General features: G+C 53.1%; 1 protein-coding gene across 13 annotated transcripts in view; it reads left to right on the top strand.

Moving 5' to 3' along the window:
- PTPRF (protein tyrosine phosphatase receptor type F) overlaps window positions 1–26,260 on the top strand; it is a 791,126-nt gene that overhangs the window by 678,663 nt on the left and 86,203 nt on the right. For 9 of the 13 annotated variants that reach the window (XM_069642415.1, XM_069642422.1, XM_069642421.1 and 6 more), the window contains 4 exons: window positions 1,468–1,625; window positions 8,810–8,925; window positions 14,295–14,327; window positions 20,374–20,471. In XM_069642415.1, coding sequence (XP_069498516.1) covers window positions 1,468–1,625; window positions 8,810–8,925; window positions 14,295–14,327; window positions 20,374–20,471 — 405 coding nt within the window. The remainder of the gene's footprint in view (window positions 1–1,467; window positions 1,626–8,809; window positions 8,926–14,294; window positions 14,328–20,373; window positions 20,472–26,260) is intronic. The other 4 variants (XM_069642423.1, XM_069642419.1, XM_069642418.1 and 1 more) reach the window with 1 other exon arrangement.

The raw sequence follows: 26,260 nt of genomic DNA, 5'->3' as shown, positions 1-26,260 counted from the left end.
ACATCTTTCCAAAGATCTCCAACAAATTCTCATGTTGGGGCAATAATTACGATCAGCTGCTCATTCAGGTAGTTTATATACAATAAAAAAGAAAAACAAGAAAGTATTGTGCATTAGAATACCTTTGGCTTTCTATGGACCATACAAAAACGTCTGGATTCTACATTGTAAATGTTTTTACCCACTGTCTGCGTGTAGAGTGCTATTCGGGCAAAGTGGTAACAGCTCGTTTCTTGTGCAACAGAGCTCCGTCTGGTCTTAAATGTAGCTACCTATTCAGTCTATGAAATCCACGCGAGTGGCAAAGAACGTCCATACGGTGACATGCATTGGATGTACTTACAAAATAAAAGCCTATTACTTTGTAGCATACACTGCTGCGATTGTATCAGTCTGCAAAAATGTGACAACAGAATTGAAGCTTTTTTTAAATGTGAATTAAAATCATGTAATAACCAAATGGTATTTACCAGTCAGAGTTCACTGTCACTGACTAACGGAGGTCAGTGTATTTCCTTTGGATTTTCATCCTCGGGAGGATAGCTCAGGGGCAACATGCTCGTCTTGGAAGCAAGACGACACAGAGCTACACAGGTTCGATCCCTGGGTCTGTGCTTAGAAACCTCTGGGTATTAAGCGCATTATAAATAACCTAATATATCATATAATATGTTGATTCCCAGTGAAAGGGGATATTTGGTGTGGAATAAATATTGATCAGTCCATTTCTACATCATTTCTCTGTATAAATGGTAGTGCCCTCTCACCACACATTATCGCAGGATTTGAGCTTGGAGTATTGGCAGGGGCCTACATCCTCATTGTTCTTGAATTCCATGACAGTTGTTCTAGTCGTTGAACCCAATGAGGTACAAAAGAAGAGTAACGTCCCCAGATGTTTTGAGCTCGGAGATGTCCCTGAAGTGCTATTGAGTATTTTTTTCAAATGTATTTATTTATTGTGTTTTAGTAAAAAAAAAAAATCATGACTTGTAATACGTCATTACCAAGAGAAAAGTATTGAGTATTTTTTATTTTCTTAAGCTCTACGAAGTTTAGAACCACAGACACTTAGTACAGGTTGGATACACACCTTGGATGGACAATATGGTGCCCATTATTCATTGTTGGAGATTCTGCTCTTTTAACTGTGTTTGTCTGGTGTTACACAGATCAACCAAATGTTGTGTCGGCCAGAATTCTTACTTTTTCTGTTGAACCGCTCTTGTACACAATTCTACGTTGTCAATATAGAGGTGACCCCAAAATGGAAAATACTCCCAGGTGTCGCAATTCTGCCAGCTTGTGGTCTTCTGTAAGGATGGTTGGGATGAGTCCGTGAGGCAAACGGCGGGCGATTTTCCCGCATGTTTGGTTAGCGATTACCTGCGATCAGGTGCTTTATGGGTATGAATCTTTCTTCTACCTCCTTTTTGACTCCGGGTCTGCCCTCCTTGCTCCCTGCAGAAGAAGTATTCAGCCAGCCCCTACTCAGATGAGATCGTGCAGGAGGTGTCCCGCCTGGCCAAGCAGCAGGACGAGCCGGAGATGCTGTGGGTTATGGGCCCTGTCCTGGCGGTGATTCTCATTATAATCATCGTCATTGCTATCCTGCTCTTCAAGAGGTGAGGAGTCTATAGAGTTCAGAGTGCTACTTGTGGCTAAAACAGTACTTTGCATCATTTATCTGTCCACACAAAATGCAACATGCAGGCCGTCACTTAATATGAACAACACCCACCCCTTCACCCCTGCTGGGCCCTCTACATCCCGCTCACATAGCTCTGCATGCATTTTCTATCTCAGGGTCCTTTTGCCTTGTTCTCTCACAGCAAGCGGTCTTTATATTCTCTCTTGTAGCAAGCCATCTTTTCATTCTCGAACAGCAAGCCATATTTTGTTATCTCTCCCGCAGCCAGCCGTCTTTTTGTTCTCCCGCAGCGAGCCATTGTTTTATTCTCTTGCAGCGAGCCATTGTTTTGTTGTCTCGCAGTGAGCCGTCATTTTGTTCTCGCGTGGTTCTCTCGCAGCAAGCCAACGTTTTCTTCTCTCGCATTGAGCCATCATTTTGGGCTCTTGCAGCAGGCCAACTTTTTGTTCTCTCTCGCAGCGAGCCATCTTTGTTTTCTTTTGTAGCAAGCCATCTTTTGCTTTTCTCGCAGCTAGCTATCTTTTTCTTCTCTCGCAGATAGCCATCTTTTGCTTCTCTCGCAGCTAGCCATCTTTTTGCTTCTCTCGCAGCTAGCCATCTTTTGCTTTTCTCACAGCTAGCCATCTTTTGCTTTTCTCGCAGCTAGCCATCTTTTGCTTTTCTCGCAGCTAGCCATCTTTTGCTTTTCTCGCAGCTAGCCATCTTTTGCTTCTCTCGCAGCTAGCCATCTTTTGCTTCTCTCGCAGCTAGCCATCTTTTGCTTCTCTCGCAGCTAGCAATCTTTTGCTTCTCTCGCAGCTAGCCATCTTTTGCTTTTGTCGCAGCGAGCCGTCGTTGTGTTCTCTGGCAGCGAGCCGTCGTTGTGTTCTCTGGCAGTGAGCCGTCGTTGTGTTCTCTGGCAGCGAGCCGTCGTTGTGTTCTCTGGCAGCGAGCTGTCGTTGTGTTCTCTGGCAGGGAGCCGTCGTTGTGTTCTCTGGCAGGGAGCCGTCGTTGTGTTCTCTGGCAGGGAGCCGTCGTTGTGTTCTCTGGCAGGGAGCCGTCGTTGTGTTCTCTGGCAGGGAGCCGTCGTCGTGTTCTCTCGCAGGGAGCCGTCGTCGTGTTCTCTCGCAGCTAGCCATCTTTTGCTTTTGTCGCAGCGAGCCGTCGTTGTGTTCTCTGGCAGCGAGCCGTCGTTGTGTTCTCTGGCAGGGAGCCGTCGTTGTGTTCTCTGGCAGGGAGCCGTCGTTGTGTTCTCTGGCAGGGAGCCGTCGTTGTGTTCTCTGGCAGGGAGCCGTCGTCGTGTTCTCTGGCAGGGAGCCGTCGTCGTGTTCTCTCGCAGGGAGCCGTCGTCGTGTTCTCTCGCAGGGAGCCGTCGTCGTGTTCTCTCGCAGGGAGCCGTCGTCGTGTTCTCTCGCAGGGAGCCGTCGTCGTGTTCTCTCGCAGGGAGCCTTCGTCGTGTTCTCTCGCATGGAGCCGTCCTCGTGTTCTCTCGCAGCGAGCTGTCTTTTCCTTCTCTCGCAGCGAGCTGTCTTTTCCTTCTCTCGCAGCGAGCTGTCTTTTCCTTCTCTCGCAGCGAGCTGTCTTTTCCTTCTCTCGCAGCGAGCTGTCTTTTCCTTCTCTCGCAGCGAGCCGACGTTTTCTTCCCTCGCAATAAGCCATCTATGTAGCCTGTTTGTGGTTTCACTAGAGGCATTCCACCCCAAAAACTCTCTTGCCTGTGACCCTCCTTTTCAGTCTTTGCTGTCCCCTTTGCTCTGCCACCTGAGTCTCACAGCTATGGGGCCCATCTCGCATAGCTCTGCCCCACCACCATTCTTTCCCCTGCTTCACCTCGTTCTGCGGCACTCCTGTCATGTCTCCGCAGTTTTCCTATCATGACTCTCCAACCTCATTCCCACAGTGGTATGTTAATCTCAGTTCTGCCGATTTCTATGTTTTTAGCGCTTTTTTTTATCTGATGCTAGTGTTGCACATGTTTCCAGCATGTATTCTCTCACTCATCCATGCGTGTTCTTTCATGTTCATATGCCCCCACTCATGTATGTAGTAGACGCCATCCTCCGTGGAATTCACCGAAAAGGGTGCAATACAAGACCCCTTACAAAAAGTGTTGTCAAAACCGTCGAGCCCTGACGTTCTAAACCGCTACCTCATCTGACTTCTTCATTGACTTGGCTGCACCATTGTAAAGGGAATCGTGAGCTAAAAAGCTTGAGAAATATAAGATGTTTCTCAAACAAATCATCAGAATAGACCAGCACACTTTTGGTTGTCTGGGGAGAGTTTAGCACTGTAGGATCCTCAGCACCTGCCAGCACCACCCTCTCACAGAATCCAGACTGGAAGGTGATGGGAATGACATGACACTTCCGTCACCCTGTGAGGACCTTCACCTTACCTACTGCTCAGATACACACCATGACTTCTCACTGCAGTTCAGAAATTCCGCAATATCTTGAGACTGTCCGAAGGGTCACAGAGTTGTGTAGATGCTAATGGTATGCTTTACAGAATACATGTAACATCTTCAAACATGCCTCAGGAAGTGCCAGCTCTGTACAGGCCAATCTGCAGTGGGGAGGTTGATGCTTACTATAGGAGTGTAGCTGTCCACATCCTGGGATGGTTCTGGTTGGTGGTAGTGAGCCTCCACTGATTGGCTGTCCCTGTCTGCCATCAAAGTAGGTTTTATTCTCAATTCCAGCCTATCGCTCCATCACCTCGCCCTTAGTCACTTTTATGACAGTGTGGCGAGTCAGTAAGATACTTGTTCACACTTCTGTTTTAAGGTAGAAACTTTACTAAAAGTGATTCAAGTGTAACTTGTATTTGATATGTTAGCATTTCAGCCGCAAGCACTTGACCTCAGCCATGTTGCACATGTAGTCCTAATGACCTCTGTCATTCACAAGTGGGCGTGGGGGAAACCTGGACAGGCCAGGCAACCAAATTACAGACTGTACAGCAGATCGCTCTGACCTATGTTACGCATACCAAGCACATGCGACCACCGCTGTCATTTCCCCTCCACACACCGGGACTCTGCTCTCATGTGCGCGTATCTTGCTGCAGCATCCTGCCTCATCCCTAGAGTCCGTGGAATATGGCAGTGCCCGGCAGACATGATCTGGTCTCCACAACCATGCCCTTAAAGCAAAATGCTGGTGTTCTCATGTGCGCTTTCATACGTGTTACAGTGAGTGCACATTTGTGTCCGCTCACACACACACACACCTACTCTCACATTGTCCTGTGTGCTCACACTCATGTGCATGAACACTGATGTTCACGTTTGTCCGACACTGTGTGTACACTTCATGCTCACACCAAGGCTAAGCTTCTTACTTATGCTGTACTAATAATTCGATTTGCTGCCTTCTGTTCCTGCACGTTTTACTGTGTGCTGCTGTTGCATGTCTAACGGAATAAACTTGGCTTTGCTTCATGGTGTTCTGTGGCTTGATTTAACCGTGCTTTGCTTTATCTGTTTTTTTTGCTCTTCTCTGGATGTAGTAAGCAAGAAAGGTAGGCGCCCATTTCACTTACCTCTCGCTTACGTTTATATTCTGTATGTTAACCAATAATCTAGTTGCAGCCAGTCCAGTGTGAGAACATTAGCAGGAAACTGACACTGCAAAGACCCAAGCTCTGTATGGCTCAACTGGTGCCGATCCCACTGTATGGCTCAACTGGTGCCGATCCCACTGTATGGCTCAACTGGTGCCGATCCCACTGTATGGCTCAACTGGTGCCGATCCCACTGTATGGCTCAACTGGTGCCGATCCCACTGTATGGCTCAACTGGTGCCGATCCCACTGTATGGCTCAACTGGTGCCGATCCCACTGTATGGCTCAACTGGTGCCGATCCCACTGTATGGCTCAACTGGTGCCGATCCCACTGTATGGCTCAACTGGTGCCGATCCCACTGTATGGCTCAACTGGTGCCGATCCCACTGTATGGCTCAACTGGTGCCGATCCCACTGTATGGCTCAACTGGTGCCGATCCCACTGTATGGCTCAACTGGTGCCGATCCCACTGTATGGCTCAACTGGTGCCGATCCCACTGTATGGCTCAACTGGTGCCGATCCCACTGTATGGCTCAACTGGTGCCGATCCCACTGTATGGCTCAACTGGTGCCGATCCCACTGTATGGCTCAACTGGTGCCGATCCCACTGTATGGCTCAACTGGTGCCGATCCCACTGTATGGCTCAACTGGTGCCGTTCCCACTGTATGGCTCAACTGGTGCCGTTCCCACTGTATGGCTCAACTGGTGCCGATCCCACTGTATGGCTCAACTGGTGCCGATCCCACTGTATGGCTCAACTGGTGCCGATCCCACTGTATGGCTCAACTGGTGCCGATCCCACTGTATGGCTCAACTGGTGCCGATCTTACTGTATGGCTGAACTGGTGCCGATCTTACTGTATGGCTGAACTGGTGCCGATCTTACTGTATGGCTCAACCGGTGCCGATCCCACTGTATGGCTCAACCGGTGCTGATCCCACTGTATGGCTCAACCGGTGCTGATCCCACTGTATGGCTCAACCGGTGCTGATCCCACTGTATGGCTCAACTGCTGCTGATCTTGTATGGCTCAACTGGTGTCGATCCCACTGAATGGCTCAACTGGTGTCGATCCCACTGTATTACTCAACTGGTGTCGATCCCACTGTATTACTCAACTGGTGTCGATCCCACCGTATGGCTCAACTGGTGTCGATCGAGTTCCGCAGAGTGATCGAGAGTGGATCCCTAATCACATCAGCACCAAGGCTTCTTGACTCTGCCCTATATGCTTGGATTGGACTTTTAGGATATGACTTGTTAGGATTTTTCATAGTAAAAGATATATTGTTCCGGATGAATGAGTGAATTGGTAGGTTTGTATGGCAGCGCTCCGCTCGGGCGATCAACCCTCACGAGGCACTTCTAGCTTGTGGATCAGATGCAGTGGGACATTTTACCAGAGTGAGGGCTGAACTTTGGTGGTGATAGTAATAGGAAACCAAGGCTGCCATAAGGCTGCGTCTGAGCCTTGGGTGGAGCCGAAGATGGGGTATATGACCCAAAAGGCGAGCAGAAAGTAGAAGAACTGTGTTTTGCTAGCGCTTTTTCTTGTAGCAAGGACTTGAGTAGTATCTGGGTTACGTGGGGCGTGGCATGTTCAGGGCCATGCAATAGGTTTTAGTTTGAGCTGGGTGTGGATCTAGGAACCTATTTTGTTGCTGGTGTACTTGATGACTCTCCTGTGGTTACATTTATCTGACTGGGGGTCAATGTAGGGATTTCTGGTCCGGAGTCCATGAAAGCATCTCTGGATGGCAGTGCCGCTGCACTGCCCTGAATGGCCTGCAGGGCAGAGCTGTGGTATCCTTGCCGTAGAGTGTGCTTATTGTAGATCCTGTTACTGGGGCTCCTTTTTGGGATTAAAGGAAGCCGCGGTCTAATTAGAGAGAGGAAGTGTTTTGACGTGCTGAACTTCAACCTGGGCATCAAGGGTCTTTTTAGATGCTGCAGGTGTGGGGGTGATTGCCCAGTCTAGGAAAAGTGGCGGAATCCTCATCGATGGGGGTGGTTTGTAGCATCCTGGGTATTGAGAAGGAGTTCTGTTGTGGAGTCATTTCATTTCTGAATCCTCGCTATCATCTACGATTACATGGCACACAGGCAGTTGGGCAGTTGACTTGGGCGTGCTTGTTTGGGATGTGTAGATGATGGTTGACAGCAGAGGAATGGTCAAGAGGTCATGTAGCCGACGATCGGCATGAGAGATGGCAGAAATGGAACGAGACCCAGATCCGTGGTGACCCTTGTCGGGTCCACACTGGATTTGGGGGTTGGACTGGAATGGACTCAGCCCGACCTGCTGAGGGGCGACTAGTTATGCTCCAATCCTAAGTAGAAAAGCGTCGGGAGACCCACGCTAGAGCAGAGTTGCGGTAGAGCTGCATCTCAAAGTCTACAGTGTGGGAGGATTTTCTAGGGGGGCAGTCGCACTGGTAAGCAGCCCCATACCAGCTACTTAAATGGTGGTATCCTATATTTCCAGAAGAGCTGTTGTTTGCCGGACGGTAGTGAATTAATGGAGCTGTGGCCATTGAGGTGAGTCTGGAAACGCATGTTTTCCTGGATCCGGTTTGGTGATTTGGTATGGGTCTAATTTTGTTGATGATGGCTCTCTTGGGTGAGCCTTCATGAGTAGACCAGTGACTTGTATCAGCAAAGCTTGGCTTGTTCTTTATTGGTTTATGCGGGCGGCTACTGGGCCATGCCATGCAGTTTTTGGAGCCTGACGTTCCTAGGCAAAAAGCTGCCTTAGATACCTCTTTGTGCTTCAGTGGTGGTGGTCTTCAGTGTCAGGGACCACTGGGTAAATGTTCTGGTTAAATTCATCAGCAACCTTGGGCTTCAGATAAATGATGGCTGCTATTTTCTTTATCTCCTTTCTTCTTATTAAAACGAGTAATCAACCGCGGGTCACAGACCGGTTAGGAGACCACTTGTGGTGGGTCTAAGCTGTTGGGTTTGTGAACTTCAAGGTGATTGTGTTTTTGTCCTGCCGAGCTTTCTGGTGAATAAGGGTGGGTTCTGTAAAAGGGATTGTTTACAGATTATGGTTTGTCGCTATTGATGGTCATCTCCGGGTCGCCGTTGCCCTCTTATTAGGAGGGCCCGGATTTGCGGCTTTCTGCAGGAAGATGTTTAGCATACCCTGTGCTTAGTCCATGCAGTGCAACCATGTTTTGAAAGGTCCCCTGAAATGGAGTGGTGTAAAGGAAAGGTCATGGGATTTGCTGTATGCTGGTCTGTCTGAGAGGCTGGTTGAGCTGGAGGAGCTTGTGATCATGAGATCTCCAGGGTCTCATTAAGGTTGGTTAAGGGTGCAGTCGCTTGACGGTACCCTGAACGTCCTCCAGGATAAAGTCACCTAGGTTACTGAGGCGTCTCTGGCACAGGAGCCTTTTCCCATGGACTATTTATTGCCTTTTGTGGGGTAACTTTCAAGTCATGCTGTGATGTTGGTTTGGGAGTCTGTCCTATGGCATTTTGACTTGATGTAATGGGGTGTTAGGAGCCAGCCTTGTGGCTCTTGACTGTCTGTGTACCTTAGACACGCTCTGCTTCACAGAAACGTACATTTTCAGGTTGTGTTTTTTTTCTTTCTAGGAAAAGAGGCAACTCCCCCTCAGGCAAGGATGACCACACAGTGGGGCTGAAGGACTCCCTCCTCGCTAACTCCTCTGACCCCGTGGAGATGAGGCGTCTCAACTACCAAACACCAGGTGGGTCACCCACACCTTTCCGCCCCGCTCTCCCCTGAAGGCTGATGTTGGGGCGCGCCGGCCTCCCTCGTACTTCATCACCTGGGGGCAAGGGCAAGTTGCATAGAGACCAGCTATGATTCGCCTCCAGTAGCAGGTTTTTCTTCTACCCCATAGTAAGTTCTTCTCGAGTGTCCTGGGTGAACGGCAATACTTGAGCTAGAATGTGCATGGTGGCCGTCCTCCACTGGCTTGCTCTTGTGTGGTACTTGCAGGGTTGTCCAACTCCAGGCACCGAGGGCCGGATCCATGCCGGGTTTTTAGGATACCACTCATTAATATTCACGAGATAAATTTGCATACAGTGATTTTAATGTATGCACATTTTTCCTCATGAATATTAATGGTGGATATCCTGAAAACCCATCAGGACTCCGGCCCTCGAGGCCCGGAGTTAGTCTCATTCTAAATTGCTTTTTTTAACACATCTCCAAAAGCAATGTGCTCTCGTTCCTCCTTCATCCAGATGATTCAAAAGATACGTTCAGCCTAAAAACCTTTTTCAGAGGGGGGCTAAATTGTGGACCTTAATCTGTGTTTTTAAATCCCCTTATCCGAGGCTTTTAACACCCAGTTACTTTTTTAAGTGGTCTAGTCATTGAACCAAAATGCAGCTGTAAAATATTCCATTGTGCAAGTTATATATTCTGTTCTGCTTCAGTGAACCCTCAGATTTGTGGTGTGGCACGCGTTGGATTAGTCCACCATGTGGTAACACTTCTGTAATCGTGCATAGGTTATCCAGTCAAAATAGCGACTTCAGAAACTCGACCAAAATGACAAAACCACAACAGCAAGGAACTAATCTAAAAAGATTAGGGGTGTTCGAGGCCTATTGAATATAAAAATACCCAAAATCTAAAAGCCAAAAAATCTGAATTCTTAGGAAATCCAGCTATGGTGGCGTAAACTAGTATTGAGGAGAAGAGGTATGTAATGTGAGAATGTCAGTTTCAGGGACATGTTCTGCTGTTTATGGCAGTTCCTTGCGTTGAGATGTTATTTTCAGTAACCACTTTCCCACGCCTTGGGTCAGGGCACTAAACTTGTGTGTAGTGGAGGGAGGATTTTGTTTAGATGTATTGTTGGGTGGTTGTTTGCTGGAGGCCTCGTGAGAGTGAAAAGCGAGGTGTGGCTAACTGGAAGCTCCCTTCGAAGAGGACGGTGGTGAGGAGGTGTGGTTAATGGGGTGTAAGTGGGAGTTCCCCTCCCAAGAGGATTCTGGTGAGGTATGGGTAAATGGGGACCCCCCCTCCATAGATGCCGCGGTGATGGAACAGTGGGGTGGATAATTAGGGGTGTGGGGGGTGTCCCTGCCCAGAGGAGATTGGGGAGTGGGAGCAGTGTGTAACTTGGGGATCCCTTCCTTACAAGATGGTACAAAAAAGGTGTGGGTATCGCCCCCCCCTTGGAATGGAGATATGGGGATATGGGTAACGAGGGTTTGTCCACTCATGGCGATGGTGGATCATTTTTCCAAGAGAGTGTTGGAGGTGCGGTTAATTGGGGGTTCACGCAAAGGAGGCCCGGGTAACTGCCCCTGTGCCCCCAGAGGATGGTATCGGAAGCGGGGAGCTAGGTGCTAGGATTACTCTCCTCTAGAGGGGATAATGCTGCAGGGGTGGTGTGTGCCATCTCTCGGAGGAGGGGTAGTGGGGTGACAGAGCAGCAACTGGGGGTTACAGTTCCCTTTTAGAAGTATGTTGGCGATTGTGGTGAATATCCAATGGGAAAATGCACCTTTGGGCAGTGATGGCAATACTGGGTATTATTCATGCCCTTATCCTGGTGTATTTCTACTGTGTGCCACTTTTCAGTGCAGTCGAGGCGTGTTCTGTGTTTTATTAGCAATGCTCCGTTTTCAATATTAACATATTTCGATCTAGATTTCTCAAGATAATTGCATGGAACCCCTAAGAGACGGTTTAAAAAACGCAAAGAGGTTTCATCTTCAGATTTCGCCATTTATTTGATTTCTAATCCCTCCCCTTCCTCTGAAATATCGATCACTGTTCAGATTTCTCTGCCCCTGATCACTGCTCTAATAATATCCATGTATAGCACGTTCCCTCTGGCCCTTCACCCCCCGCTTCTCTGCCCCTCCCCCATTGCCTGCCCGTGGCCATCATCTCTGTTCTGCGTGGCCTCTGAACCAGCCAGTACTGGTGCTGTAGTGTGGCTGCGTGGCGATGGGTACAGTAGTGTCTGTGGGTGCGACGCCTTGGCATCATTGTTAGTTTAGTATCCGGAGATGTGGGCAAGGTTAAACTGTACAACTCGAGGGCCAGATCCATGCCGGGTTTTCAGGTTACCCCTCATTAATATTCATGCGATGAATTTGCATACAATGATTCTAAACGTATGCACATTTTTCCTCATGAATATTGATGAGGGATGTCCTGAAAACCCATCAGGATTCCATCCCTGGAGGCCTGGAGTTGGACCACCATGGGTTAAAGCGACACATTACTGTTATATTGGATATTTATTGAGCATAATTTACCATCAGGAAGCAACAGAGAGCTTTTCATCAGTAGGGCTGAAAGGCATGTCCAGTCCATACTTACTGGGGGGCGGTCCTTACTGCATATTAACGGCACGACAGTAAAGTAGCAGAGAAAAGTGGGCTGTTACAGTAGGACTGCTGGTACTGGTGTAGGGGGGGAAGTGATGCTCCACCCGGTGCATTTTATGGGGTGTGGAGAAGGTGTTCCTTGAAGTGGACGGTGTTCATTTAGGAGCTAGCCTGTTCCCTGCTAGGAGGTTCCATTACTCTGTGTGTTCCCACTCCTCTAGTCTTGTCAGGTTCTGACTTCAGATGATGGGGAAGCCCCCGACCGCGAAAATGCTGGTTAGGAGGGAGCCTGCATGGTGGGAGGGACAGTTGGTCCCGTGGCGGCTGCTTTGCCTGTCCTCTGGGTATTGCAGGGAAGGTGTCGCCTGTGTGGAATGCCAGAGACTGTTCTCGTATCCAATGGTGTGTGTGGTTAGAGTGGGACTCCGGTATCTCGGTGCGCAGTGTGTGCCCACTGTGCACACTCCGGTCCCCCCTGGTGCCTAAGAGTTTTTAGAAGGCGTTCACTCTTCTGATTGGCTGCAGGAATGGCTGCCTTTGCACCCCACCTTATATTCTGGCATCTCCTGGTCTGTGGTGTGTGGCTTGCATTCGTTTTGTGGTGTGCATGCGTACCTGTGATTGCATCCTGGCGGCACCACCTTAGCGGCGCCGGCGTTGATGAACACCTGGAACAGTTGTTCTTTGTGCTGCCATGGGACAGCCCTGCTGTCTTACACCTCCTGGCACCACCAGGGCTGGAGACTCTGCAGGGAAGTGGCTTTTGGGTGGGCTTGTAAGCCCAGAAACTGTACATGTATCTCCATACCCCATGCCCAGTGCTCACAGCTTGGTGCAGACCCCCCTCATCCCTTGTCTGTGTCCTACTTGGGACAATACGTGTCAAGTCATCCATTTTTTGCCACACAATTCTTTGCATGTCTGCCTCCTTGCACCGCCCCAAGGCAAAGGGGTGTTCGCTTCCCGCCCATCTCCGGTTCCCATCAGACGGATGATGGGCTGGGAGAGGGCTCGGCAACACCACCTGCTTAGAAGCCTACACCTGTGCCTTGGGGGTCTTCTCTGTCATGGCGTCCGTCTCCAGCTTCCAGGCGTGTCATAGCCACACACACATACACCAGGACCTCTGGGCAGCTTCTGGGCTCCCTTAGGAGAGGGGTTTTACCAACTCACTGTCACTTCTGCTTGGCACATCCATGAACCACACCTGCCTCCATTTTCAGCTTCCCCACTTTCCACGTGTACTACTTTCTGGTTTCCATCCGTGTTTAAGGTAGTCCCACCTTCTTACACACACTGTTGTGTGTGTGCCAGTCCTATCGACCTGCTTGAATGGGCCTGGTGGGTTGTTGACTCGGTTTTTAAGGGAACACTCCACAAAACTGTATTTCCAAATGGTTATCTGTGTGTTTCGTCTCCTTGTGTTGGGCTTGCTGGTGCATTATGGGTAATCAAGAATATCGCCTGAGCTAAGACTCTTCCGCCTTTGGGCGTGTTTGCCTGTCAGGTGGGAGGAGCTTGGATGTCTGGAATGCAGTGGTCGACTGAGCTTCGACAACCAAAGCCCCATATTGTGGCGGCTGCTGCAGGCTGGAGTGCCCGGGCACACGCCTCACAAATAGTGAAGATGTGTGCTGTGTTTATAGCCTGTATTGCGACCTGTTCTGTGCAACCCATTCTGCTATCATGGCAACAGGATTGAGATTCAGGGCTTGTCCTCTGCCATTGCACGGGGAATGTTCTGTGCCCCCTGCCATTGCATGGGGAATGTTCTGTGCCCCATGCCATTGCATGGGGAATGTTCTGTGCCCTCTGCCATTGCATGGGGAATGTTCTGTGCCCTATGCCATTGCATGGGGAATGTTCTGTGCCCTCTGCTATTGCATGGGGAATGTTCTGTGCCCTCTGCCATTGCATGGGGAATGTTCTGTGCCCTCTGCCATTGCATGGGGAATATTCTGTGCCCCCTGCCATTGCATGGGAAATGTTCTGTGCCCTCTGCTATTGCATGGGGAATGTTCTGTGCCCTCTGCCATTGCATGGGGAGTGTTCTGTGCCTTCTGCCATTGCATGGTTGGCAGTGAATTAGGCCCTTCCCTTTGCCATTCCATGGGTAATGGAGGAATGTGTTATGCCCTATGCCATTGCACGGTAAGCACTGAATTGGGTGCAGTCCCTTGCCACTGCACGGGTGATGGAGGCATGAAGCATGCCCTATGCCACTGCACGGGTGATGGAGGCATGCCCTATGCCACTGCACGGGTAATGAAGGTGTATGCCATGCCCTATGCCACTGCACGGGTGAAGGAGGAATGTTCCATGTCCTATGCCATTGCGCTGCTGGTGCAGGGTTAGGGTCTGTGTTTTGCTGCTGCGCAAGTGAAGTCTTGCGCCTGCCCTCGTCTGTCGCATGTGTGTGTGTGTGTGGAGTGTTGCGCCCTGTTCTTTGCCATTGCACAGGTGGCAGAGTAGTGGGCACTGTCACCCACCATGCCACAGGGAAGGGGGCATTATGCTTCTCTTCGGGTGTGTCAGTGGTTACATGTTATAGAAATAAGGGGGCTGTTCCATGACCCACCCACCCCACCCCCGTTGGCGCCCGCTGGCTGCACAGCTGCTGCAGACCCCCTCTTCCTTTCATTTGCATGACCACCCTTGCCATCCTGTTTACACGCCCCTCGCCCTCTGGAGCGCACGCGGCGACTCTCACAGGCTAACCGCGTTCTGTTCTTGCCCCCATTCTGTTTCTCTGCAGGTTCCAGTCACCCCAGTGTCCCGAATATTTCAAGTTAGTTTGATATCCTCCTGTGTTCATCTCGACATTTTTCCTCTTCTCTCTCACCCCACTTGAATGGTGTCTCTCACTCGTCCCATCTTCCTCTGCCTTAGTTCCTTTGCTTAGTCTGATTTATTCCTCCTACCTTCAAACTCTCGCCTTCTCATTTGCATGGCAATATGCTGTTCTTCCATTTACTCTCCCAACATTCCCCTCTCCCCGCCCCCTCTCCTTTGTCCCCTGCCCCCTCTCCTTTGTCCCCTGCCCCCTCTCCTTTGTCCCCTGCCCCCTCTCCTTTGTCCCCTGCCCCCTTTCCTTTGTCCCCTGCCCCCTTTCCTTTGTCCCCTGCCCCCTCTCCTTTGTCCCCTGCCCCCTCTCCTTTGTCCCCTGCCCCCTCTCCTTTGCCCCCTGCCCCCTCTCCTTTGCCCCCTGTCCCCTCCTTTGCCCCCTGCCCCCTCCTTTGTCTCCTGCCCCCTCCTTTGTCCCCTGCCCCCCTCCTTTGTCCCCTGCCCCCCTCCTTTGTCCCCTGCCCCCCTCCTTTGTCCCCTGCCCCCTCCTTTGTCCCCTGCCCCCTCCTTTGTCCCCTGCCCCCTCCTTTGTCCCCTGCCCCCTCCTTTGTCCCCTGCCCCCTCCTTTGTCCCCTGCCCCCTCCTTTGTCCCCTGCCCCCTCCTTTGTCCCCTGCCCCCACCTTTGTCCCCTGCCCCCTCCTTTGTCCCCTGCCCCCTCCTTTGTCCCCTGCCCCCTCCTTTGTCCCCTGCCCCCTCCTTTGTCCCCTGCCCCCTCCTTTGTCCCCTGCCCCCTCCTTTGTCCCCTGTCCCCTCCTTTGTCCCCTGCCCCCCTCTTTGCCCCCTGCCCCCCTCCTTTGCCCCCTGCCCCCCTCCTTTGCCCCCTGCCCCCTCCTTTGCCCCCTGCCCCCTCCTTTGCCCCCCTGCCCCCCTCTTTGCCCCCTGCCCCCCCTCCTTTGCCCCCTGCCCCCCCTCCTTTGCCCCCTGCCCCCCCTCCTTGGCCCCCTGCCCCCCCTCCTTGGCCCCCTGCCCCCCTCTTTGCCCCCTGCCCCCCTCCTTTGCCCCCTGCCCCCTCCTTTGCCCCCTGCCCCCCTCCTTTGCCCCCTGCCCCCTCCTTTGCCCCCTGCCCCCTCCTTTGCCCCCCTGCCCCCCTCTTTGCCCCCTGCCCCCCCTCCTTTGCCCCCTGCCCCCCCTCCTTTGCCCCCTGCCCCCCCTCCTTGGCCCCCTGCCCCCCCTCCTTGGCCCCCTGCCCCCTCCTTTGTCCCCTGCCTCCTCCTTTGTCCCCTGCCCCCTCCTTTGTCCCCTGCCCCCCTCCTTTGTCCCCTGCCCCCCTCCTTTGTCCCCTGCCCCCCTCCTTTGTCCCCTGCCCCCCTCCTTTGTCCCCTGCCCCCTCTCCTTTGTCCCCTGCCCCCCTCCTTTGTCCCCTGCCCCCTCTCCTTTGTCCCCTGCCCCCTCTCCTTTGTCCCCTGCCCCCTCTCCTTTGTCCCCTGCCCCCTCTCCTTTGTCCCCTGCCCCCTCTCCTTTGTCCCCTGCCCCCTCTCCTTTGTCCCCTGCCCCCTCTCCTTTGTCCCCTGCCCCCTCTCCTTTGTCCCCTGCCCCCTCTCCTTTGTCCCCTGCCCCCTCTCCTTTGTCCCCTGCCCCCTCTCCTTTGTCCCCTGCCCCCTCTCCTTTGTCCCCTGCCCCCTCTCCTTTGTCCCCTGCCCCCTCTCCTTTTATTCCCTGCCCCTAACCCTTGTAAGACTCGGAGCCAAGTCCCTGTACTACTGGGGCCCATCAGCCTACTGAAACCGCTGCCAGTGATCACGGCTCTTCCCACTGGTTAGTTTCTTTAGTTTGCAAAGTCCTCGACCAATGGGGTGACTACTTGTAGCTTCTGGACTTGCACATTCACTGCGAGGTCTACACAGGAGGGGGTGCACCGCTCAGCTGAATGCTGTCCCAGATCTAAGCCATCCCCACTAATGCAATGGCATGGAAATGGGATGCCTTTAGTTGGTGGTACTGCTCAAGGTGACTAACCAATTCAGATGCTCTGTCCTACCCAGGGTTGTGCACCCCCCCCTGCACAGGGCTATGCACCCCCCCTGCCCAGGGCTATGCACCCCCCCCTGCCCAGGACTATGCACCCCCCCCTGCCCAGGGCTATGCACCCCCCCCTGCCCAGGGCTATGCACCCCCCCCTGCCCAGGGCTATGCACAGCCCCTGCCCAGGGCTATGCACAGCCCCTGCCCAGGGCTATGCACAGCCCCTGCCCAGGGCTATGCACAGCCCCTGCCCAGGGCTCTGTGCGCCCCTACCCAGGGCTCTGTGCACCCCTAACCAGGGCTCTGTGCACCTCCCCTGCCCAGGGCTGTGCACCTCCCCTGCCCAGGGCTGTGCGCCCTCCCTGCCCAGGGCTGTGCGCCCTCCCTGCCCAGGGCTCTGCACCCCCCCTGCCCAGGGCTCTGCACCCCCCCTGCCCAGGGCTCTGCACCCCCCCTGCCCAGGGCTCTGTGCGCCCCTACCCAGGGCTCTGTGCGCCCCTACCCAGGGCTCTGTGCACCTCCCCTGCCCAGGGCTGTGCACCACCCCCACCCAGGGCATTGCGCACCCTCCCCCCCGCCCCGGGCATTGCGCACCCCTACCCAGGGCTCTGTACACCCATGCCCAGGGCTGTGCACCTGCCCTGCCCAGGGCTGTGCACCTGCCCTGCCCAGGGCTGTGCGCCCTCCCTGCCCAGGGCTGTGCGCCCTCCCTGCCCAGGGCTGTGCGCCCTCCCTGCCCAGGGCTGTGCGCCCTCCCTGCCCAGGGTTGTGCGCCCCCCCTGCCCAGGGTTATGCGCCTTCCCCTGCCCAGGGATATGCCCCCCCCTGCCCAGGGTTATGCGCCCCCCCTGCCCAGGGTTATGCGCCCCCCCCTGCCCAGGGTTATGCGCCCCCCCTGCCCAGGGTTGTGCGCCCCCCCTGCCCAGGGTTATGCGCCCCTTCTGCCCAGGGTTATGCGCCCCTTCTGCCCAGGGCTATGCACCCCCACTGCCCCCTGCCCAGGGTTATGCACCCCCACTGCCCCCTGCCCAGGGTTATGCACCCCCACTGCCCCCTGCCCAGGGTTATGCTCCCCCACTGCCCAAAGTTATGCCCCCCTCTGCCCAGGGTTATGCCCCCCTCTGCCCAGGGTTATGCCCCCTCCCTCTGCCCAGGGTTATGCCCCCTCCCCCTGCCCAGGGCTATGCACACCCCCCCTGCCCATGGCTATGCACACCCCCGCCCAGGGCTATGCCCTCCCTCTGCCCAGGGCTATGCACCCCCCACTGCCCCCTGCCCAGGGTTATGCACCCCCCAGCCCAGGGTTATGCGCCCCTTCTGCCCCAGGGCTATGCATCTCCCCTGCCCCAGGGCTATGCATCTCCCCTGCCCCAGGGCTATGCATCTCCCCTGCCCCAGGGCTATGCATCTCCCCTGCCCCAGGGCTATGCGCCCCCCCTGCCCCAGGGCTATGCGCCCCCCCTGCCCCAGGGCTATGCGCCCCCCCTGCCCCAGGGTTATGCGCGCCCCCCCCTGCCCAGGGTTATGCACGCCCCCCCCCTGCCCAGGGTTATGCACGCCCCCCCCTGCCCAGGGTTATGCGCACCCCCTGCCCAGGGTTCTGCACCCCCCACTGCCCCCCGCCCAGGGTTCTACACCCCCCACTGCCCAGGGTTATGCACCTCCCCTCTGCCGAGGGTTATGTGCCCCCTGCCCATGGCTATGCACACCCCCGCCCAGGGCTATGCCCTCCCTCTGCCCAGGGTTATGTGCTCCCCTGCCCATGGCTATGCACACCCTCTGCCCAGGGCTATGCGCACCCCCACCCCCCAGGGCTATGTGGAGGCACATTGTTCATCTGCCCGGCCCTTGGCTCTTGGATTGGTCTGCTGCAGGGAAGAGTAAGGCTGGCACTTCCCGCTGCTGCAGGGCGCCGACCTTAGAACTCCTCCCTCCCATGTAATGTGCACGTGACCTCTGATGCTGTGAAGGACACCTAGACTTACCCTCTCCCAACTGAAGTGGAGGCTGGTACTCGCCTCCGATGCAGTGTAGTACCCCTAGAATTACCCACCTCCAGGTCAAGTGGAGGCTGGTACTCGCCTCTGATGCAGTGTAGTACCCCTAGAATTACCCACCTCCAGGTCAAGTGGAGGCTGGTACTCGCATCTAATGCAGTACCCCTAGAATTCCCCCCCCCCCCAACCTGGTAAAGTGAAGGCTGATACTAGCCTCTGATGTAGTGCCGTACCCCTGGAATTACCATCCCCCAGTGAAGTACCTTTGGAATGATTCCCCATGGGCTGTGTGGAGGCTGGCAGTCTCCCCCGCCTCCCCAGTGCGCAGTGCACGACCCTTGGAATGAACTCGTCCAGGGTTGTGTGGAGGCTGGCAGTCTGCCCCGCATCCCCAGTGCAGCGCCCTACCCTTGGAATGAACTCGTCCAGGGTTGTGTGGAGGCTGGCAGTCTCCCCCGCCTCCGCAGTGCAGCGCCCTACCCTTGGAATGAACTCGTCCAGGGTTGTGTGGAGGCTGGCAGTCTCCCCCGGCTCCCCAGTGCAGCGCCCTACCCTTGGAATGAACTCGTCCAGGGTTGTGTGGAGGCTGGCAGTCTCCCCCACCTCCCCAGTGCAGCGCCCTACCCTTGGAAGGAACTCGTCCAGGGTTGTGTGGAGGCTGGCAGTCTCCACCGCCTCCCTCCCCAGTGCAGCGCCCTACCCTTGGAATGTTCTCGTCCAACTACCCTTAGAACAACCCTCCCCAAAGTAATGTCTCAGGTGTTTTAAGAACTCCTCCAGGGCCGCGTTTAGCTCCTCGAAGGGCATGAGCCGAACTGCATTCTTTGGCACTGCTTAAAAAATCACGTGATTCTAATCAAATCACTTGATCTCCCGGCGCCTCAAACTGAACATCTCATCTAAATGTGCTTTAAAAAGGCCAGTGGTGCGGTCTCTCTAAGATTTCTCCCACTCTCTCCCCCTCCCTCCCATTGCTATTGCTGTAGAGGGGTCTCTCTGCCCCGGACCCCACTCACCTGTGCTTCTGTGTCCACCGTCTGATGGTTCTCTATAAAGCGCTCTCCTGCACCTGCCACTAGGCGGTATGCAGTAATAAAGTCGCAGCAAAAAAGTCATCTGCCCAAAAATCGCTGAAAAAAATGCTGTGATTTGACCCGGTAAAGGTGTACCCCATTATACCATTTATGGGGAGCGGGGGTTGCGGGGGTGTCCCTCGCTCCCATTAAATGGTATAATGCGTCTGGGGGTTGCCGGGGTGTCCCTTGCATCCATTACGTGGATTGTGGTGGCAAAACCACAGCCTTTTTGCCGCAATATTTTGTGTAAACAGCAATTTCTGTCGCGATTTTAACACATGGAACCCACTAGGCACTACATCAAATACTGAAAATGAAAACCAATGTAAACCTTTGATTGAGGTGTACCTGTCCGAGGGCTCAGTGTCAATTAATGATGGACCGCTGTGAACTCGCCCCTCTCCTCTCACTCCAGTGTGCCTGTCCTAACCCTTTCCCACCTCTGCTTTCTCTCTCCTGGTCCTGGTCTGCTTTTCTTTTTTCTTCTTTCTCGCGTTTTATTTCTTCCCTCCCTTTTCTTTTTCTGATCTGCTCACCCTTTTCCTTGCCCTTCACCTCATACACATCACCACTTGCTCCTGTGTCTTGCTCATCACCGCCTTTGCTGTCTGGTCTCCAGCTGGATCATGCCCTGCTCCTGTTGCTTTGTTGCTCTGCTTCCTCCATGCATCGCTGTGTGGATGCGGTGTGAGGGCTCGGCTATGGCCTCCATGTGCGCCTGTCGGGCGCTCACTGCGGCAGGTCCACGTGAGATCACCTGTGTGTGTGTGTGTTGGGCAATGTAGAGGCGCAGGACACGTCACACGCCGTCCTCCATGCATCCCACGTGCTTCACGTCACCTCATGAGTCACCAGCACGCACTTGAGGTCACGGCTGGCGGGACCAGCCTTGCTTCCCAAATCTCTCTCTCAAACCTGCTTCCCAACACTTGTCCGTTTTCTTTCCTCTCCTAGGCATGAGGGACCACCCTGCCATTCCAATTTCGGACCTGTCAGACAACATTGAGAGGCTGAAAGCCAATGACGGGCTCAAGTTTTCGCAGGAGTATGAGGTAAGCCCAGTGGAGGCGGGACATGTTCCAAAGATTCTTTGCACCCGTGTCAGTCCTCACACAGGGGCAGTGCCACTTAAATGTGTGGCTCTGCGGTTGCCCACGCTGATTGGGCATCAACAGTACTATTAAGTGGTGTCGGATTAAATCAATGCTTCCTTGCGCTTGTGTGACACATACCGATGACCAACAAGGTTGCATACACACGACAGTGTGTGCCAAAGGGCGATGACACAATAAGTAAACTATCCGTGCACACAGATCATCACACTACAGGCCTCTCCTGGGGTACACCGTGTCGCACACACACTGCCAAAAAGACTCTGATCACATATACCGCGGCAAAGTCTGCTTCCCTGAGAAGTCGCTAAGATTGAGACCGCGTAGAAACTCATTTTCCACATGATCTGCGGAGCTGCAATGGGTGTACACTAATGTCAGAAGTGCCCTACACCAGTGACAACACCTATTTCTAATAATCTTGTCAAGCAATGCTCCAGATGCATATTCCCTAAATCATTATGGACTGAAACATGTTGACATTCGAGTCAATGTTGAGGTGTATCCATTTAGATAGATTTCTATAAATTTTACTTTCCTCCTTGTTTTTTGTAAAAAAGAAATGTAAATTGACAGTTGTTTTACCCTCTGCCATTTTACTTCTTTGTTGGCTTTCCCCATTTCAAATTTCATTAGACGGAGGGGATGCGCTCTTCCACACTGCACATTGGTTTGGATAGTGTTTTGACTACTTACAAAGTCCTTGAGTCGATGGATGTCATGGATGCAGTTGAGCTTTAGGTATGAGCTGGGTAGCCAGGCTTGGATGAGGAACAGACGATGCTTGAGTCAGTGGATATCGTTGATGCAGTTGAGCTTTAGGTAGGTGCTGGGTAGCCAGGCTTGGATGAGGGACCGATGATGCTTGAGTCGATGGATGTCATGGATGCAGTTGAGCTTTAGGTATGAGCTGGGTAGAGCTTTAGGTATGAGCTGGGTAGCCAGGCTTGGATGAGGAACAGACGATGCTTGAGTCAGTGGATATCGTTGATGCAGTTGAGCTTTAGGTAGGTGCTGGGTAGCCAGGCTTGGATGAGGGACCGATGATGCTTGAGTCGATGGATGTCATGGATGCAGTTGAGCTTAAGGTAGGTGCTGGGTAGCCAGGCTTGGATGAGGAACAGACGATGCTTGAGTCAATGGATATCGTTGATGCAGTTGAGCTTTAGGTAGGTGCTGGGTAGCCAGGCTTGGATGAGGGACCGATGATGCTTGAGTCGATGGATGTCATGGATGCAGTTGAGCTTAAGGTAGGTGCTGGGTAGCCAGGCTTGGATGAGGAACAGACGATGTGCAGTTGAGCTTTAGGTAGGTGCTGGGTAGCCAGGCTTGGATGAGGGACCGATGATGCTTGAGTCGATGGATGTCATGGATGCAGTTGAGCTTTAGGTATGAGCTGGGTAGCCAGGCTTGGATGAGGAACAGACGATGCTTGAGTCAGTGGATATCGTTGATGCAGTTGAGCTTTAGGTAGGTGCTGGGTAGCCAGGCTTGGATGAGGGACCGATGATGCTTGAGTCGATGGATGTCATGGATGCAGTTGAGCTTAAGGTAGGTGCTGGGTAGCCAGGCTTGGATGAGGAACAGACGATGCTTGAGTCAATGGATATCGTTGATGCAGTTGAGCTTTAGGTAGGTGCTGGGTAGCCAGGCTTGGATGAGGGACCGATGATGCTTGAGTCGATGGATGTCATGGATGCAGTTGAGCTTAAGGTAGGTGCTGGGTAGCCAGGCTTGGATGAGGAACAGACGATGCTTGAGTCAATGGATATCGTTGATGCAGTTGAGCTTTAGGTAAAGCGGTGTGCCACCGGCATCTTGGTGTATCTTGAGGTCAGTGTTGAAGAGGAGTTCCCCCAGAGGTTCCATGTAGAGGTTGAAGAGGATGATGACTTGAGGAACTCTGCCGGCTCTGGACTGTGCTGGGATCTATTTGGCACATCGGGGGAAAATGTTCTCTATTGGAGAGGTAGGAAGCAAACCACTGCAGGACTGTTCCATGGAAACCATGTGGGTGACATGGGTGTTGAGGAAGGCTTCATGGTCCATCGTTTTGAAGGAAACAGTGCGGTAAGGGATTATTCAGTGTGATCCTTTGCAATGTTGACAACCTTCTCAATCATTCTACTGGGGAGGGGCGGCCTTGATGCGTGATGGGACGATAGTTTAGTAGATCATGCGGGTTGAGCGACTTGCTTCAGCACGGGGACGACCCGTCCGGTTTTCAGTGCATCTGTAAAGGTGCCTTGTGTGAGGGATGCATGGACAACGTTGCTTATTGGTGTGTGCGCTTCAACTTTGGTGACCTTCACAATGGAGGAGGGGGAAGATGTAGTCTCTTTAGGTGATGGGTTTGAGGATGTGAGCGTGCTGGTCAGGTCTTCTTGAGTGAATGTCCTGAATTTGGGACTTTGTCAGATGTTACGGGCTGGTGTGGATGGCTGTAGTGTTCCTGGAGCGGTCACTGTGGTGTTTTGTCTGTGAAGGTCTGTTGGTGTTGCACTTATCATTGGACTGGGGGGATATCGCAGGGTGTGGCAGGGGTTCGATTCTTTGCTTCCCAGCTTAGATGACCACTCTGCTCTTCTTGGATGCTTCCATGGCTGGTGTGTAATAGTTTGCTTCGGATGTGGTAATAGGCGTCCTGGGCGTCTCGGGATCATGACGTCTTCTAGTTGGTGGGATTTCCTCCTGGACCTTTCTTTTTTGTTGTCGGGGCAGTTTATCGATGAATTCCTGTGCGTTTCACGGTGTCGCGAGTTTGTGTTTGTTGAATCAGCGGTTGCACGGTGCTTGGTTGTTGGTGGCCTCAGGGTGTGGTTGAGTGTGCTGAGCTGGGAGTGGTCATCCGTCGAACGGTCAGATGTGGAGGCCATGGTGATGAGGTTTCCTTACAGTGCGCCTCTCGTTGTGTTTTGGCTCGGGTCCTGTTGAATTCTGGTATTTGCACCGCCTCATTTATAATGTGTACAGAAATACAAAATATGTATTGAAACATATAGGTCCTTCAGAACTTAAATTGACTGGCCTGTCGTATACTTTTAAGAAACAAGAGTGAAAGCAATACTGTTGGGTGAGAAAGGGGACAGGCAGGCTCGGACTGGCCTAAAGGGCTATAAGCACATGCCCGACCAAAAACGTAAAATTCTTGTGTGGGCCAAAGTGGGACACTTTTTTGGCTAATGTGGGCCAGTTTGATGAGTTACTTCACTATGCGGCTAATAGTTTTGACCAGTGTTGCTGAATAAATATTCTTTAAAATGTACAATTTGCATCACATTTTATCAAAAACCTCGCCCTTGGGCACTATTCAAACAGCGTCACAAAAGGAATGACTTCCCATTTGCAACTGTGGCCACTTTTTCGTTGGTGCCCGAGACAGTTTATGCCCCAGTCCTACCCTGGGGACAGGACTGCCCGCACTGCTAGCTTTAAAGGGTCACTCCCCACTTGCACCATTCGTGTGGGAGGGGGGGTCACCCTATTCCACCAGGGGTGCGCTTGCAGCTCACCAGAGATGTGTACATGTTTGGCTGTCTGACAGTTCTGACCCTACCTTTTATTCTTCCCATAGATGATAAAATATTAGCCATTGACTTCAGGGGTTGGGTGGGGGGAGAGAGTAGCAGCAGCGGTTTTTTAAAATCCTAGGTTGCTACACAGCTGTGGTAGCACCCACTAGTTTCGAATTATTGAAGAGACCTTAGCAGGGTAAGGAGAAGAACGGGGGGTAGATGGGAAGGTGGGGCAGTGCGGTGTGCTCTGCTTGAAGGACCTCCGGCTGCAGCCTCGGAGTGAGCGCTTTCATTGGAGCAGTGACTTTCTCTCCAGGCGCTATCATCGAGCAGTGAGTCCTGCCTCCAGTTAGAGGGAGAAGGCCTGGTTAACGCACGTGACCTTTCATTTGTGGATCAGAAACCCCAGTGCGGAAGAGCTGCCCACCGAGACCCCTGCCCTGTGCAGCACGACAGCCCACAGCACTGCGAAGGCGTGCCCATTCGCGCCAAAATGGTGGCGATAAGCCCAGCCTGGGCATTCAGCACAGAAACGTAATGGTAAAGTTGCAGCTGTAAACCAGCTCCTGGTGTAAGAACATCTCCGCAATATATATGTTCTTGCATCTGTTGCATGCACTGAATCCCTGTTAAAAAACATTATTGGCAGCATCAACAGTTTTGGTTCCCATATAGACCTTAGAACATTACGGCAGTGCCCGGCGCCACCTAAGACCGGTAGTAACACCATTTGATAAGTGTTGGCATCTTATGGCCACCTGGTACTATTATAGTCGTGTGTTGTATCTGGGCTCAGTTATCAAGCCAGGATGGTACGAGAAACCTCAGATGTAGACTACTTGGGTATTAATTGCAGGTATAATTCATACCATGACTTCTTAAGCCACAAGTATTCACAGTCCGTAGTCACCCATCTATCGCCTCTCAGCCTAGCCCTGCCCGAGCTGTCCCAGAGCCAAGCCCCCCCGCCCCAGCGGATGCTCTGAGCCTTGCCCCGCCCCGGCGGATGCTCTGAGCTTAGCCCCGCCCCGGCGGATGCTCTGAGCTTAGCCCCGCCCCGGCAGATGCTCTGAGGCTAGCCCCGCCCCGGCAGATGCTCTGAGGCTAGCCCCGCCCCGGCGGAGGTTCTGAGGCTAGCCCCGCCCCGCCCCGGCGGATGTTCTGAGGCTAGCACCCGCCCCGCCCCGGCGGATGTTCTGAGGCTAGCCCCGCCCCGCCCCGGCGGATGCTCTGAGCCCAGCCCCGCCCGGCGGATGCTCTGAGGCTAACCCCGCCCCGGCAGATGCTCTGAGCCTATCCCCGCCCCACCCCGGCGGATGCTCTGAGGCTAGCACCGCCCCAGCGGATGCGCACCTGCAACATTCATTCAAAAGCCACTCCTTCAATATTCTCTGAGCTAGCGGTCACTCTTTATTATTCTTATTAGGGTATTTATTGAGCGGGACCTAGCTCCGAGAAGCAACAGAGCGCTTTACAATCACAGGGGGAAGACCACAAAGGGGGAAGCAGAGAAAAAGGGAGCAGGGAGCCAACATGGGAGGGTGGGCAATGGACAGCAAGGGCACGAAGACAGTGGGGACCCCATGCCCATGTCACAGGTAGGGTGGGAACTGCAGGGTGTGTGGCCCCAGGTGCTAGGGAGGAGACATTCCTTCAAGAGGAGGGTCTTGAGCTCTTTCCTGAACTGTAGGAGTGATGAGGCAAGTCTGATGTGGACAAGGAGGTGGTTCCAGAGTCTTGGAGCGTAGGCAGAGATGGCCTGTCTTCTGGTTCTTTCCTTCCTGCACTGTTGTAATTCTTCAGACGCCAGCATTTCATCTCACATGACCAGCAGGACAAGAAACAAGACCTCAGCCGTGCCAGACAAATACCCATCCAAGGCCTGCACGCAAGCCAATATGGTTGGCTTTCCCAGTGCTGGTAGTTTAAATCCAGTGTAGTCCAGACGGATGCACAGCTGTGTTAATGCATTAACATGGCTCCTTAGCTGCATCTTGTTAATCGCGCCTCTGAATTGATGCTCTTGGGGGATAGAGCCAGAGCTCTACCCAGTGGACAGCTGTAGGTACTGCGGCAGAACACTCGCAGCAAGAGCATGCGTTGATAAATGCAGGTTGTAAAGGGCAGATGAGGGGGTCCGAGCCATGCAGCCCACCCTGTTCTCTCCCCTCATGAACCACCTTGGACCATACTGGCACTACTGGCGATTTTGCT

This window comes from Ambystoma mexicanum, chromosome 1q (genome assembly GCF_040938575.1).
Source record: "Ambystoma mexicanum isolate Mex_15411 chromosome 1q, UKY_AmexF1_1, whole genome shotgun sequence".
Lineage (NCBI taxonomy): Eukaryota > Metazoa > Chordata > Amphibia > Caudata > Ambystomatidae > Ambystoma > Ambystoma mexicanum.
This window is presented reverse-complemented; position numbering and strand designations above follow the sequence as displayed.